Below are 15079 nucleotides of genomic sequence, written 5' to 3'. Positions count from 1 at the left end.
CATATAAAAATCTGCATATTTTTAAAGAACAAGCACAAAAATGCAGCACCAGGCTGGTGCAGCACCAAGGAGGGGACCTGGCATTCCCTCCACTCTTCCAGGGATCAGTTTCCATGGCTGCAGGAGCCAGGACTTGCACACACATTCACTAAAAAGAAAATAATCGGTGACACAGACAATTCCTGGCCTGTGGAACTGCAGCTCTGCCGTTGCCTTAGACAGACTCATCTTTGTGTTTTGTTTCCCTTCAGGCTGCGAAAGAAACCCAGCAGACAACCAACACCAAAGTGAGTAGGAGGGTTGAATTATCTGTGCAGTGCAGGAAAAGGGGGATTCTTGCTGGCATTTTCAGTCTCTAAGTGGTTTAATTTCTTTATCAGGGTGCTGAGTTTGCTGTGTTTTGCTTCCTCTGCTGAAGGAAGCAGGGATGGAAGGGCAGGGATGCAGCTGAGTGGGGAGAGGTGGTGCTCACCTGCCCCAGGTGATGCCTGAGCTTGCTGGATTTGTTCTCCACAATATCCATGTCCTTTTCATTGCCAGAGCCCTGAGCAGCCTCCTGTCACCTGTGTAAAAGCAGACAGAAATGTCCCTCCCTCCCAAGAGCCACCGGCCAAGCAGAACCCGAAAGCTCCGGAGGCCGCGACCCCTGCGCAGGGAGTGAGCACTGAAACCCCCCGAGAGGCCACCAAGGACAAGGGCTCGGCCACTCCTCTGCCCCTGAGCAAGCTCTTCTGGAAAAAGGTACTGGATCTGGGAGCAGGGCAGCTCCCTGCAGAGCTTGGAGTTCATTCCAAGGTGCAGCAAACCAGCCAAACCCACCACGGGCAGCAGCTCCCATGTTAAACATCAGGGGCATGAACTGATCTGTGGTATTTTTCTTGTTTTTATGGAATCAGGAACGTTATCCTCTCTCAGTTCAATGCTTCTGTTAAATATCCCCCAGAGATCACAGTGTTCTTTACTAAAATTTATCACTGATAAAGCGCTCAAACCTTTCATTTCTTTGCTGTAAATGTCTGAAGAGCTGGGATCAGGTGGGTCTGTTCTTACCCAGCAGAAAATGTTCTGTGACAGAGCAGATCAGGCTTTAACTTTGGGGTCTCAATTGTTTGGGAAGAGAACATTGTTCCTCAGGTTAAATAAAGATTTTAACTAAAATTAAGGCTAACTCTAAAACCACAGTTCCTGTTTCCATGATCCTTATGGCTTATAGGCTGAAGTTTATTCGTTCTTAATTTCATTTCATAGAAGGGCTGTATGAAACTTTACTGAGTCACTGGATGTTGAATAACTGCATTTCTGGGCTTCTGCTCAAGCTCAAATCCCAGAAATTTGCTGCTTCCAAACACCCAGATGCCTTTGAATGGCTGCTGCTCCTGCAGCTTCTTTAGCTGTGTTTTCCCACTGGAGATGCAGTTTGGATATTTTATTTATGTTTAAAAATGAAGGTGTTTAGATATTTACAGAGTAAATATCTATTTTACAGCGTAAACATGCTTGAAAATAATCAAAGCTTCAAACATTTGCCACTTGGGACTGAATTTCCCGGGGAACTGAGTAAATCAGGTGCTTGGAATGAGGGGAAAGTTGGGAAGAAGAGGGAGAGGGAGATTTTTTCTGTAGCTGTTATTGCTACAGAATTGCTCCTCCTCTGAGAACTCTGGCTTATTTGAAAGCAGAGCTGGGAAGCAGGATGTGTGCTGAACATCAGGATGAAATAAGGGAAAGAAGAGGCTTTCTGGCAGGCTGCTGTGTGGAGTTTCAGTGTAAACCAGCAATAAATCTGATCTGAATTCAGTCATTTCATAATGAAGTATCAAGATCTTTTTAAAAGAGAGAAAAAAACATGCAAGAAGGGAAACTTCTCAGAGTTAAAATTGGATTTGGTACCTGCCCTGAGCACCTCTCACCCTGTAAAAATCTTCAGTTCTGAGGTCTCCAACCCCTCAGGCCATAAACCTCGACCAAAATTGTCTTTCAGTGCTGATGGTGATAATTAGCTGATAATGCTGGGTTTAATTCCTCCTGCATCACCCTCAGCTCTTTATGTCAGGGGAGAGATCGTTTTGTAGGGAATTCTCCACGACTCCAAGCAGATTTTGTTGCATACAAAAATCCTAAGGGCTGATTAAAGCTTTTACACAAATGTGCTGAATTACAATAGCCTGTGAAATCTGAACTTTCTCAAATGAGCTCCTTTCTGCTTGCTTAGAACTTCTTGGCTCTGGGATCCTGCTGGGACCAAATGTTTTTGCAGAAATTCCCTCCAGAAAACTGCAGCAGAGAACTGAATTTGGTCCTAAGAAATTTATTTTTTTAAAAAAATCTGCCTGTTTGGGTACTGAATCCTTTACCTGTAAAAGACTGATGTGGCTTTACTGAGTTTTCTTGGATGAGAATAATATTTTATATTTCTTTTGTTGAAAGACCTTGGTGACCCAGTCAGCTTGAAACTAAATAAAATTAAGAGAGATGTACAAAAAAAACTGAAAGGCAACAGGTTGGCCTCAAAGTCAGCTTGGTTTGAAGATTCTGGGGGTATTCTGCAGTGAATTTGTCTTTTTCTGGCACATTTAATGCACTATCCTTTTACTAGGACAGAGAATCCAAACTCAAATAGGTGAAGAATTCAGAGTCTGGAGCAGCTTTGCTTTTGAACTCACAAACAGCAACCACAGCACTCAATAGATCCAGGATTCATCTCCAGCTCCTCTTTCCTCTCTTAAATATCCATCTTCTGATGAGCTTTCACTTCAGAGTGCAGCTAATGAAGTGCCTGTCAACACGTGGCTGTTAATGCTGCTGCTCTGCCTGCAGATGAATAAATATGGAAAAGGAAAATGAAAAATTCCTTATTCAGCCTCTCAGCTGGGAGCCACTTTGTATTTGCCCCATTTCCTGATCAGTTTTCATGAGAATTTTCGGAAGTGTTACACAAATATTTGCTGTGCCAGCAGTTTTCTTTTTTCTTTTTTTTTTTTTTTTTCCAAAGGAATACTAATAGGGAATTACAGCAGGCAATTTCCAATATTTGTGTTGGAAAGCTGCTTTGAAGGCCTCATAGATATCTGATCAGGGCACAGAAACATGATGCTTCACATTTATCTGATCAAAGCAGGCCAGGCCAGGGTGGAAGGTGATCAAGGCAGAGTTATTTCGACTGCTCTGGGATCTGTCTTTAAAAGCAGATGTGTTTGCTTAAAAATCTTGAATTTTAAACGACTTTTGGCATGCAACTGCAGGAAAAATCATGCACATTTTACTGATGTGCAAACAGCAGACTGGTTAATTACTGGGTGAAGCAGAACATGGAATCCCAGAGTGGTTTGGGTTGGAAGGACCTTAAATCCCATCCAGTGCCACCCCTGCCATGGCACCTTCCACTGTCCCAGCTGCTCCCAGCACCTCCAGCCTGGCCTTGGGCACTGCCAGGGATCAGGGACAGCCACAACTTCCCTGGGAAAGCCTGCCAGGCCCTCAGCACCCTCACAGGGAGGAATTTCTTCTGTATATCCAACCTAAATTTCCCTTCTTTCAGTGTGAAACCATTCCCCCTTGTCCTGCAGAAGAATTTCCTGAAGAAATGTGCAAAAAAATCCCTGGTACTTTAAACAAGTCAATCTCTGAATAGCTGACTAACCCCTCATTTAGATGGACAGTGCTTTTTGGAGGCTGGCATTTGGTCCCAGGGTGCTTTTGCTGCTTTGGTGCCACCAATTCCAGTGCAGAGACAAAACTCCTTTGGGATGCAGCAGCGTGATCCCAACCTGCCCCCTCAGAGTGATGAGATCCCAGGAGCTGAGCTCTGCTTAACTGAGCCACTGTTTCCACTCTGCTCTGAATCATTTCCTTCCAGCAAATAGATGGGGAATTGATGATATGGATGTGGGAATAGGCAGAGATCCAGAGTAAAATTACTATAGATTGATTATCTCGAAGCTGTTCATAAATATAAATTAAATCTACAATTCCACAGGGAAGTGGGATGTGCTGCAGCCATCTCAGGCAGCAGGGGATAAGGAATATTTATTCCCTCATCATTCTTCTCCCTGCTGCCTCACCCCCAAAATGTTGTTTCTTCCACAAAAGAGGAGTCAGGAACAAAACAAAATCTCTCCTGCTGCTGTAGGAGTCCATGGTGAGTCCCCTTCCTGAATGTGGAGCTCCCTGCAACTTAAAAATATGACAGAACGAAAAGGTGTAATAACAAAACTAAAATGAGTAAATATATTGGATGGCTTCTGGATGAAGGACTAAATAAATTGGGATTTTATTTGCTCAGAAGGGGAAATGACAACAGCACACAGAAAAACTGCAGTAAAGGGGAATGGAAAATATCACCGTTCACTGTAAAAGTGACAGAGTCCAAATAAAGGAATGTGGTGACAAATAAGAAGAAACAAGTGGCAGGACAGGGGGAATGACTTCAGACTGACACAGAGGAGGTTTATTTGGGATATTGGGAAGGAATTCTTCCCTGGAATCACCTCAGGAGGTGAGGTCCTGACATAGATTCCAGAGAAGCTGTGGCTGCCCCATCTCTGGAAGTGTCCAAGGCCAGGTTTCAGCAGTTAATAGTGTCCATTAGTGTTTTAAAGAATCCTAATTCTGCTTTGAAGTTCAAATTCCTGAGTATGATTTTTCTCCTATTTACTGGATTTACTTTGGCCTCATCTCCTCAGGACATTGCTGTGTGTAATTTCACGTTCATTCTTTTTACATTGTAATCTAAACTCGATTCTTGTGCTTGGGAACTGCAACTCAAGGAAGGGAATTTCTTTCATTCATATCAACTGGTGGGATTCTAACATTTATCACCTCATTTTTAATTGGGATTAATCAAATCCTGAAGCAACACAAGGAGAACGGTGAAGCTGAAGATGCTTTTATGCCCTGTTTGATTGTAAAATATTTAAAAATCAACCAACACCTCAGGGATTGAGCGTGGATGTTTTTCCCACTTTGTTTCCCAACCACAGAACTCGTCGGAAGAAGCAGAGGCCGTGAGCAATGAGAAGGCAGAGGCAGCTCTGGAGGCTCCTGACAGGGACGAGAGCAAGAGCTCCGAGAGCTCCGAGCTGAAACCGCGAGCGGCGGAGAGCAAAACACCCAAAGCAAACCTGAGGAAGTTTTTTAAGCTGGTAAGAGCAGTTGATCCCTTCTGAAGCTCCGAGAGCTCGGGCGAGGCTTGGAAAGCACTTTGCCTTTGGGAGGAGGGCGCAGGGATGCTCGGGGTGGATGAGCGGCGCTGGGGATGCGCGGCTGGGATTTCTGCCCGCATCCCCCCGCGCATTCCCCGTCCTGCATCTCCCTCTCGCGGCTCCTCCCGGAACGGCCCCAGGGCTCCGCTGGCCCTTTCCCCTCCCAGGGAACCCCAAGGGTCGCCACACCGAGGATGCTCCGCGTCACAACCCGCATCCCCCGGTGGGATGCTCCCGGAGGATCCCATCTCCTCCAAATCCATCTCCCGCTGGCCACGGCACTGTCGGACCTCCCTGTGCTGTGTCCTGTCCTGTGCTGGCTCCAGGGAGTTGTGTTCTTAGTGGCACAACTTTTCCTGGCAGTTTAGGTAGGTTGGGTAAACTGGCAGGTGAAAGGAAAGGAGGGAGTCACTCCTGCAAAGCTCCATCAGGTGGGAAAAAGGAAAGGCACAAAGTAGAATCTGATCCTGCTTCCTTTTACACAAATGTGCTGAATTACAATAGCCTGTGAAATCTGAACTTTCTCAAATGAGCTCCTTTCTGCTTGCTTAGAACTTCTTGGCTCTGGGATCCTGCTGGGACCAAATGTTTTTGCAGAAATTCCCTCCAGAAAACTGCAGCAGAGAACTGAATTTGGTCCTAAGAAATTTATTTTTTAAAAAAAATCTGCCTGTTTGGGCATTGAATCCTTTACCTGAGGAATTCTGAGGAACCTGAGGAATCCTTTACCTGAGGAATGAGGAAAATTGTTCCCAAACCATCTGCAGTCCCTTTGCTGCCCTTCTTCCCAACATAATCTAAGTTTTAGGCAATAAATAGCATTTAGAATCGAGAATAACCATTTTGTGTTGTCACAACTCTTCATGAAAAGGTAGCAAGGTACTGCTGGCTGTTCCCATCCTCCTCCATTTCCAAACATCCCAATCCACCCTGCTTGCTGCAGAAAACTTTTTGGGAAGCTTTGGCCAGCAGCGAGCCCAAGTGCCCAGAGGCAAGGATAAGAGGTCAGCAGTGCTCTGGAGAGAAATCCTTGGGGTTGTTTTGTCCTTGTCTCACTGGCAGCAAGAGGGAGCTTTGTCTAGACCTCAAGGTCTTTGCTCTGTTATTTTTGGTTAAAAATAGTAATAATGATAAAAATACCAGGTGGGTTAGAGAGGCTGGCTAAAGCAGGACTGTTTTTATCTGGCTTTGGAGTGTTTATAGGGGGAAAGGTAACACTGATTGCTGTTAGAGCAGAATTTTTTTGTTTTCTAAATGCATTTGAGGACCTGCTAAAACACAAATGCAGAGTAAATCTTATCACAGCCCATCTTCTGCACTCTGGATGGGTTTGTCCCCAGCACAGATCACACTCCTCCGTGCAGATAAAGCTCCACCAGCACAAACACACACCAGCCTCAGCAGTGGCACCTTCCAGGGACAGCATTTTCCCCACAAAAGCCATCAATTGTCATGGAGTGGTTTAATTTTCTCTCCTGCTGCTGCCACATATTGATTTTCGTGGTTTCATAGGAAAATCAGGCTCTGTGTTGCAGTAACCCCATCTGTGGGATCAGGCTGGTGCTGTTGTCCCTCACGTTACAAACGCAGAGCTGCAGCAAACCACAATTCCGCCTGAGATAAATTTAGAACAAAAGTCACATCCTTTCATTGTTTTCATTGAACTCCTGCAATGAAAAATGACATTTAAATTTGGGCATTCTGAAATCCTGCAGTTTGTTTTACGCTTTGCTGCTGAGCTCTGTGGTTTCTGTAGCACCCAGGAGAACACCCTGAACCCTCCAACACATTTTTAAACACAAATGCTCATTCCTGTTGTCTCTTTTGTAGCACTAATTGTAACTTAAGCTTAAGCTAATTCTCACAAAGCTTGTACTATTTACTCAGTTTGGTCAAATGGGGGTTTCTCATTTTTATATCTAGGTGGAAATGGGATTTTACCTTAAAAAGATATTTCAGAGTCAAGATTTGCTCTGAGTGACCTTCCAGTGCTGCAGCCTCAGGCTCTGCTTGGATTGTCCTGGCTGGGAAGAGTGAGAACCAAGGAGAATTATTATTCGGAGATTTAAGGACTGCAGGAATAAACTGGAAAGCAAAAATCAAGATTAAATATGAAAACATCTTTCTAAAGCTGAGTGGGCTTTAATTATTCACAGCACATGCATTTAGTAGGGTGGAGAAATAGAGAGCAAGTCCCACTAGGTCTTGTAGGACAGATTTGGCTCTGAAAAGCAAGGAAAAGATCTTTCTAGAAAATACCAGCAGCAGGGCTGACAGCAGGTTCTTCTTTAGTGGCTGAAATGATCCCTGCTTTCCTTGATGGGAAACCTGCCTGGGAAGAGACAATCCACAGAACAGAACCAGCAAAATCCACCCTGGAGATGGGGATATTTCCAAAGTGGAGTTGCTGAAATTCCTTCAAACTTTAATTCCTGTGAGTTTTCATCCAGACTGAATGCCTCAAACAGGATCTTTGTTATTTTAGTCAGTCAAAGGTGATGGAGGGACCCCCAGTTCAGAAGAGGGAGATGGTCCCAGCCCCAGACACCACGTAAGTGGATTTTTTCTTTTTTGGCCTGGATTTTTCATCCTCTGGTGGTGGATTCCTGTCACCTTCCACACAGCTCAACCTCTTGAAATGTAAAAGTCACTGAGAGAAAAGTGCTGCACTCACTGAGCTTCACATATTGACACACAACTTATCTGATTCTTTTATCTATTCATAATATTAAACAAGATTTTAAAGAGTCAGCATCTTTTCTTTTTTTTTAAAAAAAAATCTTTTTCCGGATATGTTCCTTTTCTTAAAATAATTAGTGTGTTTATGGCCAGTCTTCTTCCTCTTTTGCTGCTTTTTGACTTTCTGCAAGTACTCAGGCAGTGGAACTAAATACACACAGAATTATTTTTACTTTGTTGATTTACTTGTCTTCCGAGGAAAGAATTATTTAGGTGGAAACTCTAAAGAAGAGAAATGAAAGTGAGGCTGAAAAGTGTTCACTGCAGTGTAACAAAAGCCATGAAAATATTTGTTTCCTGATCTGTTTTTGTTTCCTTCGTTCTGTGTTCATAAAATCTAAACTCAACCTTCGGGTGTGGTATTTGCATTCTATTCTTGATGGCTTTTAAAATGCTTCAGAAAAAAAACATATTTTCATTAGAAACACAAATTCTGTTAATTTGAGAGCCAAACCCTGATCTGCTGCAAGTGAAGATATCCAGAAGAATTAATCTCTCAGCAATGAGAGATAAAACAAGGTTCTGTGTATAAGCAGTTTCCTTTAAGAGCAAATCTGAAGCTGCATTCAAAACTGACATTTCAGAATTTCCTGTTTCAAATAGCTGTAAAATTATATCTCTCTTTTCTTATTTTCACAACATCTGATGACACCAAGGTTAATTTTTGTGAATTATGTCTCTAAAAACATCCTAAATATAGAAGGGCCTTGTCTTGTGACACTTAATCCTTATTTCATACAGGGGTTTTGTGAAGTGATCTGGGTAAGACACCAGAAGTTTCAGCCCTGGATCTCTTTTATTGTTTTAAAGAGCAGCCAGCTTCCTTCCATTTTTGTAAATCAGTTTATTGTTCTTCCTCCTCTCCCTTGCCCTGGTGTAAAGTAGAACAGTTTTATTCCACAGAGGAGCCCAAGGAAAACTGGATCTGCTGCTGACTTCTTCCTTTTTTGGGGATTTCTTTGAAAGGAGTTCCTTCAATTATGCTGCAGTGTCTCTGGAATGCTGTGATTCTTCTCCCCTTCCCATCCCTGCCCCTCTGCGCCCTCCAGAAATTTCAGCACCAAAAACCCTGCACTTAAAAATCAGCCTTGGACCAAGGTCTCCTGTGAGATAAGGAGGAAAATGCTGTCCATTTTTCTTTCTTTATTTCAGTGCAGTGCTAATGTCGAGGGAGGCAAAGCAAACTGCCAGGAGCAGCTCTCCCTTGGAATAAGGAGCATTAACATCTTTCATTATTCATAGGCCTCACTCCGCATTTCCTGAGCTGCTCCCGTCAATATCAAATATGCCCATTTCCTGCCTTTCAAGGTTAATATGAAACACCTCAAAGAGATTATCTGATAGGGCTTGAGTTGGTTTTTTTTTTTTTTTTTTGCCTGGAAAATGCATTATGAATATTTTTTAAAATGTGTTTTGTCTGCCTTTCATCAAAGGCCCCACCTGCTCTCAGCCATGGGGATGGTTCTGCTCTGGCTGCAGCGCAGTCTCGGGCACGTGTGGGGAGGGAAACTCTAATTTTACACCCACAGAGCAAAGCCACAGATTTCACAGAGTGTTTCTGAGGGTTCCAGGCTCTTCTGGCCCCTTTGAACTCAGCTGTGTCTGGGCTCGGTCCCAGAGCTGTGGTTGGTGCTGCAGAGAAGGTGAACGTTTACAATTTCACCAAAGAATCACTTCAAAGGTCAGCTGAGGCAAATTCCAGTGAGAAACCAACAGCTGGGGCAGCAGCTCAGAGCTCCCAGAGTTTAACTGAGCAGAGACAACATCAAATTCCTTGTGCTGGGAGAGCTCCTGCATCCCCTGGGCACTGCCAAGTGTCCTTTCCCAGGTGGGGTGGCCAGGACACAGGTGGGGTGGCCAGGACACAGATGGGGTGGCCAGGACACAGGTGGGGTGTCCAGGACAGAGTTTAGGTGGCCAGGACACAGGTGGGGTGGCCAGGACAGAGTTTAGGTGGCCAGGACACAGGTGGGGTGGCCAGGACACAGGTGGGGTGGCCAGGACACAGTTTAGGTGGCCAGGACAGAGTTTAGGTGGCCAGGACACAGGTGGGGTGTGTGTGGTGTCTGTGCAGCCCCAGACCTCCCCTCTGCTCTCCTCTGACCCCACTGAATCTGCTTTGATGAATTATAACTCTGCTGATCCCCTCCTTCATGTTCTCCTGCACAAAGACAAGCTGCTGACTGGATTTTTTACATCTAAGAACAGAGAAATCCAGGTGTGAGGAAATATTTACCCACTTATATCTATCTTTGGAAAAAGAAATAATTCCAAAAGCTCATACTCAGTGGAGGAGTTGAGTCTGAATGTATTAAATGGGTTCTGTGATTTAAACATGGAACTTTTTTAAGATTGGGTAGGGAGAAAAGGTGAATTGAGTGAAAAAGGCAAGCAGTAGGATTGTTGTCCACTCTCATTCTTGTTTCCCCAGAATTAGACAGGCTTGAACATTTTTTATTTTTATATACAAGAGGTGTATATGCATTCTGTTCCTCTAGAGTTTCTGCTTTCAGGGTTTTCTCTGAAATCATGAGATGTAAAAATGTTTTTGTTTTGAATGAAAGCTAAGCCTGGCGTGTGAGCACATAACCCCAGGCCTTCAGAAGAACACCAAATATTTCAAGACTAACGGTAAAATTCCCAAAGCTGGAAAAATACACAGCATTAAGCTAGGGCCATGGCCTGAGGGCAGATGTGAGATTTCCAGCTTTTCAACATGGCAAATTTGTGCTGTTTTAATGATGGTAATAAGTAAAGCCATATGGGTTTGGTGGGGGTTTTTTGTTTGTTTGTTTTTTGTGGGTTGGTTTGTTTGTTTGTTTTTTGGGTTTTTCTTTTAATAAGAAAAAAAGAAAACTCTATTTGCAAACAGATTTCCTGGCAAAAGCACCCTCATTTACTGCTTCCCAAACAGTGACAATTTCATTGTCTGATCCTTTGTTTGCTATGGGGCCTTTGATGTCAGGCAGACAAAATCCTGTGATTTTTCTTGTGTGAACTTCAAATATATCCTGAACTTCTCTGAGTTCCAGAATCTTCCCCTTTACTCTAGACAGGTGCTTTGTGATTGTGCTTTTTTGGAAGATTTCCCATCTCTTCTTTTGCACTTGTACATGAAATTTTCTATGATGTTCTGGCCTTCCACAGCCAAACCCTGTGTTGTTTTGGGTGGAGTGTTGCTCATTCACAGGCAATTTGTTTTCATTCTTTGCTTTATGGGGTCTTTTGATTTTTTATCCTCTCTCAAATCTTTTCCTTGCACTTTTTGGGTGCTTTCCCTGCTTGGGGTGCAATCACTGAGGGTATTTCAGTGACTCTGCAATGCTCTCTGCCTCCTCCAGCAGACACATCAGTGAACTTGTTCCACGCAGGGATGGTTTGATCTCTCAGTCTTTGCTCATGGAATTCCATCAGCTCCCTGGGAGCCCTTCCCTGAGCCAACACTGCAGGAGCTCATCCCAACCCCTGTAAATGAAAACCTGCTGGGCAGCAGGACCATTCCTCCCTGCCAGGTGGCCTTGCAATTTTTTTAATTACTTTTTATCCCCCCTAACATATTTATGGATCTCCTTCTGATCTCTTTCTATTCCCCACTAAAAATAACCCCTGCTGGAAACCTCTGCAGACTTTAAACGCCACAGAGAAGCCTCTTGCCCCATCTGAGAGCGACCCTGGGGGCCAAAGGAGCAAAGAGAGCTCCAAAGACAAGAAGTCCTCGGTGGAGCTGGGCAAGCAGAAGGGCAGGGAGCAGCCAGAGCCCCGGGAGCAGCCAGCAGCCGACCCCGACTCCATCCAGAACGGTGGAGACGCCAAGGAACCCTCCTACAAGAAGACAGAGAAGAGGCAGTCCCTCGGAGGCTTTTTTAAAGGCCTTGTACGTTCATTTCTCTTCCTTTTTTAGCTGTTTTCCAGCTGATCCGTGGGGGATTTGTGCATCAACTTCACCAGCAGGACTTGGGCCAAAGAACAGCAAGATTTTGGGGAAGGAAGGAAAATTCAGGCCTCGGGGTGCAGATGGAGGAAGGGATTGCCCAGGGAGAGCTGGAATTGTTGCCACAGCGCTGGGTTTGGGGTTCAGGCCTTGGCTACAGGGATGAGTCAAAGTCCCTACAAATTACAGGGTGTTAATTAAGGGAAAGTGGAGATGGGGCTGGTTTACCAGAGGAACCTGCCTGCCCCCGTGGGGGTGCAGCTGGCACATCCCTGCCAAACAAAATCCCTGCAAACCAAAATCCCTGCAAACCAAAATCCCTGCAAACCAAAATCCCTGCAAACCAAAATCCCCGCAAGCTCAAAATCAAGGGAGGAGATCAAAATCCAAACTCCTTCATGAGTTTAACAAGAGACCCAAATTCAGAATTCTTCCAGAAAGGGAGATCTGAAGGAGTGGGGAAACACCTTCAAAATTCATGAAAGACACAGAGAGGCAGGAAAGGTGGCTCAGATTGAAAGGGCAAGAAAAGCTTTTAGATCAAGGCAGGAGATAGTGAGAGATAAAAAGACCATTTGAGGAATGAACCAGAATCAATGTAGAGGAAGTAGAGGTGTGTTCTGTAGGATTTATTTGTTTTCTGCTCACCTCAGTTTGGCAGTCCCTTATCTTCTAGAGATTATAGAGGGTGCTCCTGCAGCTTCCCTATCCCATTAACTCTTAAAAAAAAGGAATTTTTGACAACAGTAGTGTTGATTTGGTCAGTTTATTGTGCTTTCAAAGTGGCAGCAAATCATGTAGCAATGAGGTCTGAGTATGGGAAAACTCATGGAAAATTATTACCTGTCTTTGAATATCCCCAAGATTACCAAGAGCTAAGAAACTCATTCTGCAATGCTAAAATAATAATCTCCTCATCTCCTAGGTGATCAGAAGGTGTAATCATTGATCTGAAAGTGTTAGATCATGCACACCAACCCATGCCAGCATGGCCAGTTCAAGATAACAGCTCGATTGTCTGGGAACAACTCAGCAGAAAAATCCAGTTTTTTGTTGATCAAATGGGAGCAGGAGGCATTGAAGGGGGGATCCAGCAGCTCACCCAGCCTGTGCTCACTGAACAGCTCCTGTTCTGTATTTTACCATCACCCTCTCCTGGATCCTGATTCCCCTGGGAATGGCACAGAGCAGAAATACAGATTAGAGCACTGCAGCTCCAGCCTCTGCTCCCAGCTGGGCTAAAAATGCTGAAATTTTGGCTACAAATGCTGAAATTTTGGCTACAAATGCTGGAATTTTGGCTACAAATGCTGGAATTTTGGCTACAACTGGAGCCATTCACGCAAGCAAACAGCATCACTGCCCAGCTGCAGGCTTTGAACACAGATAAGGTTGTTCCTATGGTAAACGAGATTAATTTATAAGATGTAGCAAATGTATTTAGGGAGTCTTTGAAAGATTAGATTAGAAAGAAAAAGAAAGGGGAAAAAAGAGATTATTAACATTGTTTCCTGAGCTGGAATAACTCACAGTCCAGTTGTCAGAAGCTGGGAGTGCTCAGCACATGGAAAGTATTTGGATTTATTCTGAGCAGAGTATGTGCTGCACTGACCCAGGCTTCTCCTGGACAAAATTTGGGGAAGAAAATTCTCGATTTTGCTGTGTGTGCACTTTTAAATGCTCTGCTCAAACCAGCAGGTTCCAGCTTCACTGTCACAAACCCTGAGCTGGTGGTACCTGAGCTCCTGAATCCCAGGGCAGAGCTGGAATTTGTCCGTTAAAAAAGGCAGAACAAAGTTCTTTCTTTCACACCGGGCTTGGAAATTCCAGTTCAACAAGAATCAGCAGCCAGTCTGATCTTCCTGCTTTAATCAGCAGCCACCTTGAAAATGGGTGCAGCAGGAGACTGCAGTGAGAAAATAATGTAAAATGAGTGGTAAATGAGGCAAAATGGGGATTGTCTCCCAAGAGCCTTTTCTCCTTCTCCTCCCTCCAGCCCTTTACAGGAGGAAAGGCAAAGTGTATCAGTTTATTCCCTAGCTGGGTCTGGCAGTGACTTCATCCTGCTCGGGCAGGAGCTGGAGCTGGCACACCCCATTGCTCCTGTGATGGGGGAAATCTTCACCTGATGTGGAAGCTTTTAGGGTTTCTGGGTAAATTTGGGATGAGTAGCTCACTTAGTATTAGTTGATGGATAAAAGTTGGATTTGTTGCTACCTATAAATGGCCAAACCCTTTTATTCTGCTCTAGAGCACCCTCCAAAACTCAGCATCAGGGGAATCAGAAGCGAAGCCACTGCAGCCAGCTGAGCTGCACAAGGTTACAATCAGTTTTAGACGGGATTTTTTTAGTCCATTGTGATTTTTGGCTGCTCTTTTTCATCCTTAGGTCCTTTAAGGTGAAAAATTAGAAGAAGATCAGTGAGGTGCAGCCTTATCAGTGTAAAAACCTTGCTGATTTTACTTCCCTGAAAGGGATGAGGAAGTCAAGACCTTTCACTCTCCATGTGAAACACAGAATCGTCCTGAAGTGGTGACTCAGGTTTCCAGGAAAGGACAATTCACACATTATTCTGCCTGGTTCCTATCCTAGGGAAAGCACAGAGTCACCTTTAGCTTGGTCATGCTGGATTTTCTGCTTAGCAAGGCACGATCTGGGCTACAAACAGCACTGACACCCCACAGTGGTAACAGTGACCTCAAACACTGCTTGTGGGTCCGTGTTGCTGAAGTTTTGGCAGCTTCAAGGCCAGCAAAATTGGGTCAAGCACCTTAAACCAGAGCCAAGTTTTTATCAGTTAATGAAAAATGTAGTTGGTATAGTTAGAGCTATACATTTCCTTCATCTAAGCTGGATTAGTGTCTTGGAGCCGTTCCAAACCCAGAATTAGGTTTGCAGTGTAAAAAAAGCTTTATCACTCAAACATTGTCGAATACCTGTCATGCATAAAAGTATTTAATGTTCCTTTAACCTAGAGCAGAGCAGGGCTGGCTATAATACACCATTCATCATGCTTGAAGGACTCCTAGCAGGCTTGCAGTGAAGCGTTTAGGGCAGGGAAATTTTAGAGAAAGTTATGCCAAAACTCCAGTACTACAGACACGCAGCAGCCTGGCTCTGGTGTGTGAGCCCAGCTCCTGAAAGCAATTGTTTCCATGCTAATTGAGACAATTCTGTTAAAATAACCCCCACATTTAGGCAGAGTCA

At 44.3% G+C, this 15079-nt stretch overlaps 1 protein-coding gene across 8 annotated transcripts in view; it reads left to right on the top strand.

The window, feature by feature from the left end:
* BCAS1 (brain enriched myelin associated protein 1) overlaps positions 1-15079 on the top strand; it is a 36781-nt gene that overhangs the window by 20429 nt on the left and 1273 nt on the right. For 4 of the 8 annotated variants that reach the window (XM_086852750.1, XM_086852747.1, XM_086852748.1 and 1 more), the window contains 5 exons: positions 252-287; positions 541-741; positions 4980-5141; positions 7687-7752; positions 11566-11814. In XM_086852750.1, coding sequence (XP_086708876.1) covers positions 252-287; positions 541-741; positions 4980-5141; positions 7687-7752; positions 11566-11814 — 714 coding nt within the window. The remainder of the gene's footprint in view (positions 1-251; positions 288-540; positions 742-4979; positions 5142-7686; positions 7753-11565; positions 11815-15079) is intronic. The other 4 variants (XM_086852751.1, XM_086852749.1, XM_086852752.1 and 1 more) reach the window with 2 other exon arrangements.

This window comes from Cyanistes caeruleus, chromosome 16 (genome assembly GCF_971803275.1).
Source record: "Cyanistes caeruleus chromosome 16, bCyaCae1.hap1.1, whole genome shotgun sequence".
Classification (NCBI taxonomy): domain Eukaryota; kingdom Metazoa; phylum Chordata; class Aves; order Passeriformes; family Paridae; genus Cyanistes; species Cyanistes caeruleus.
This window is presented reverse-complemented; position numbering and strand designations above follow the sequence as displayed.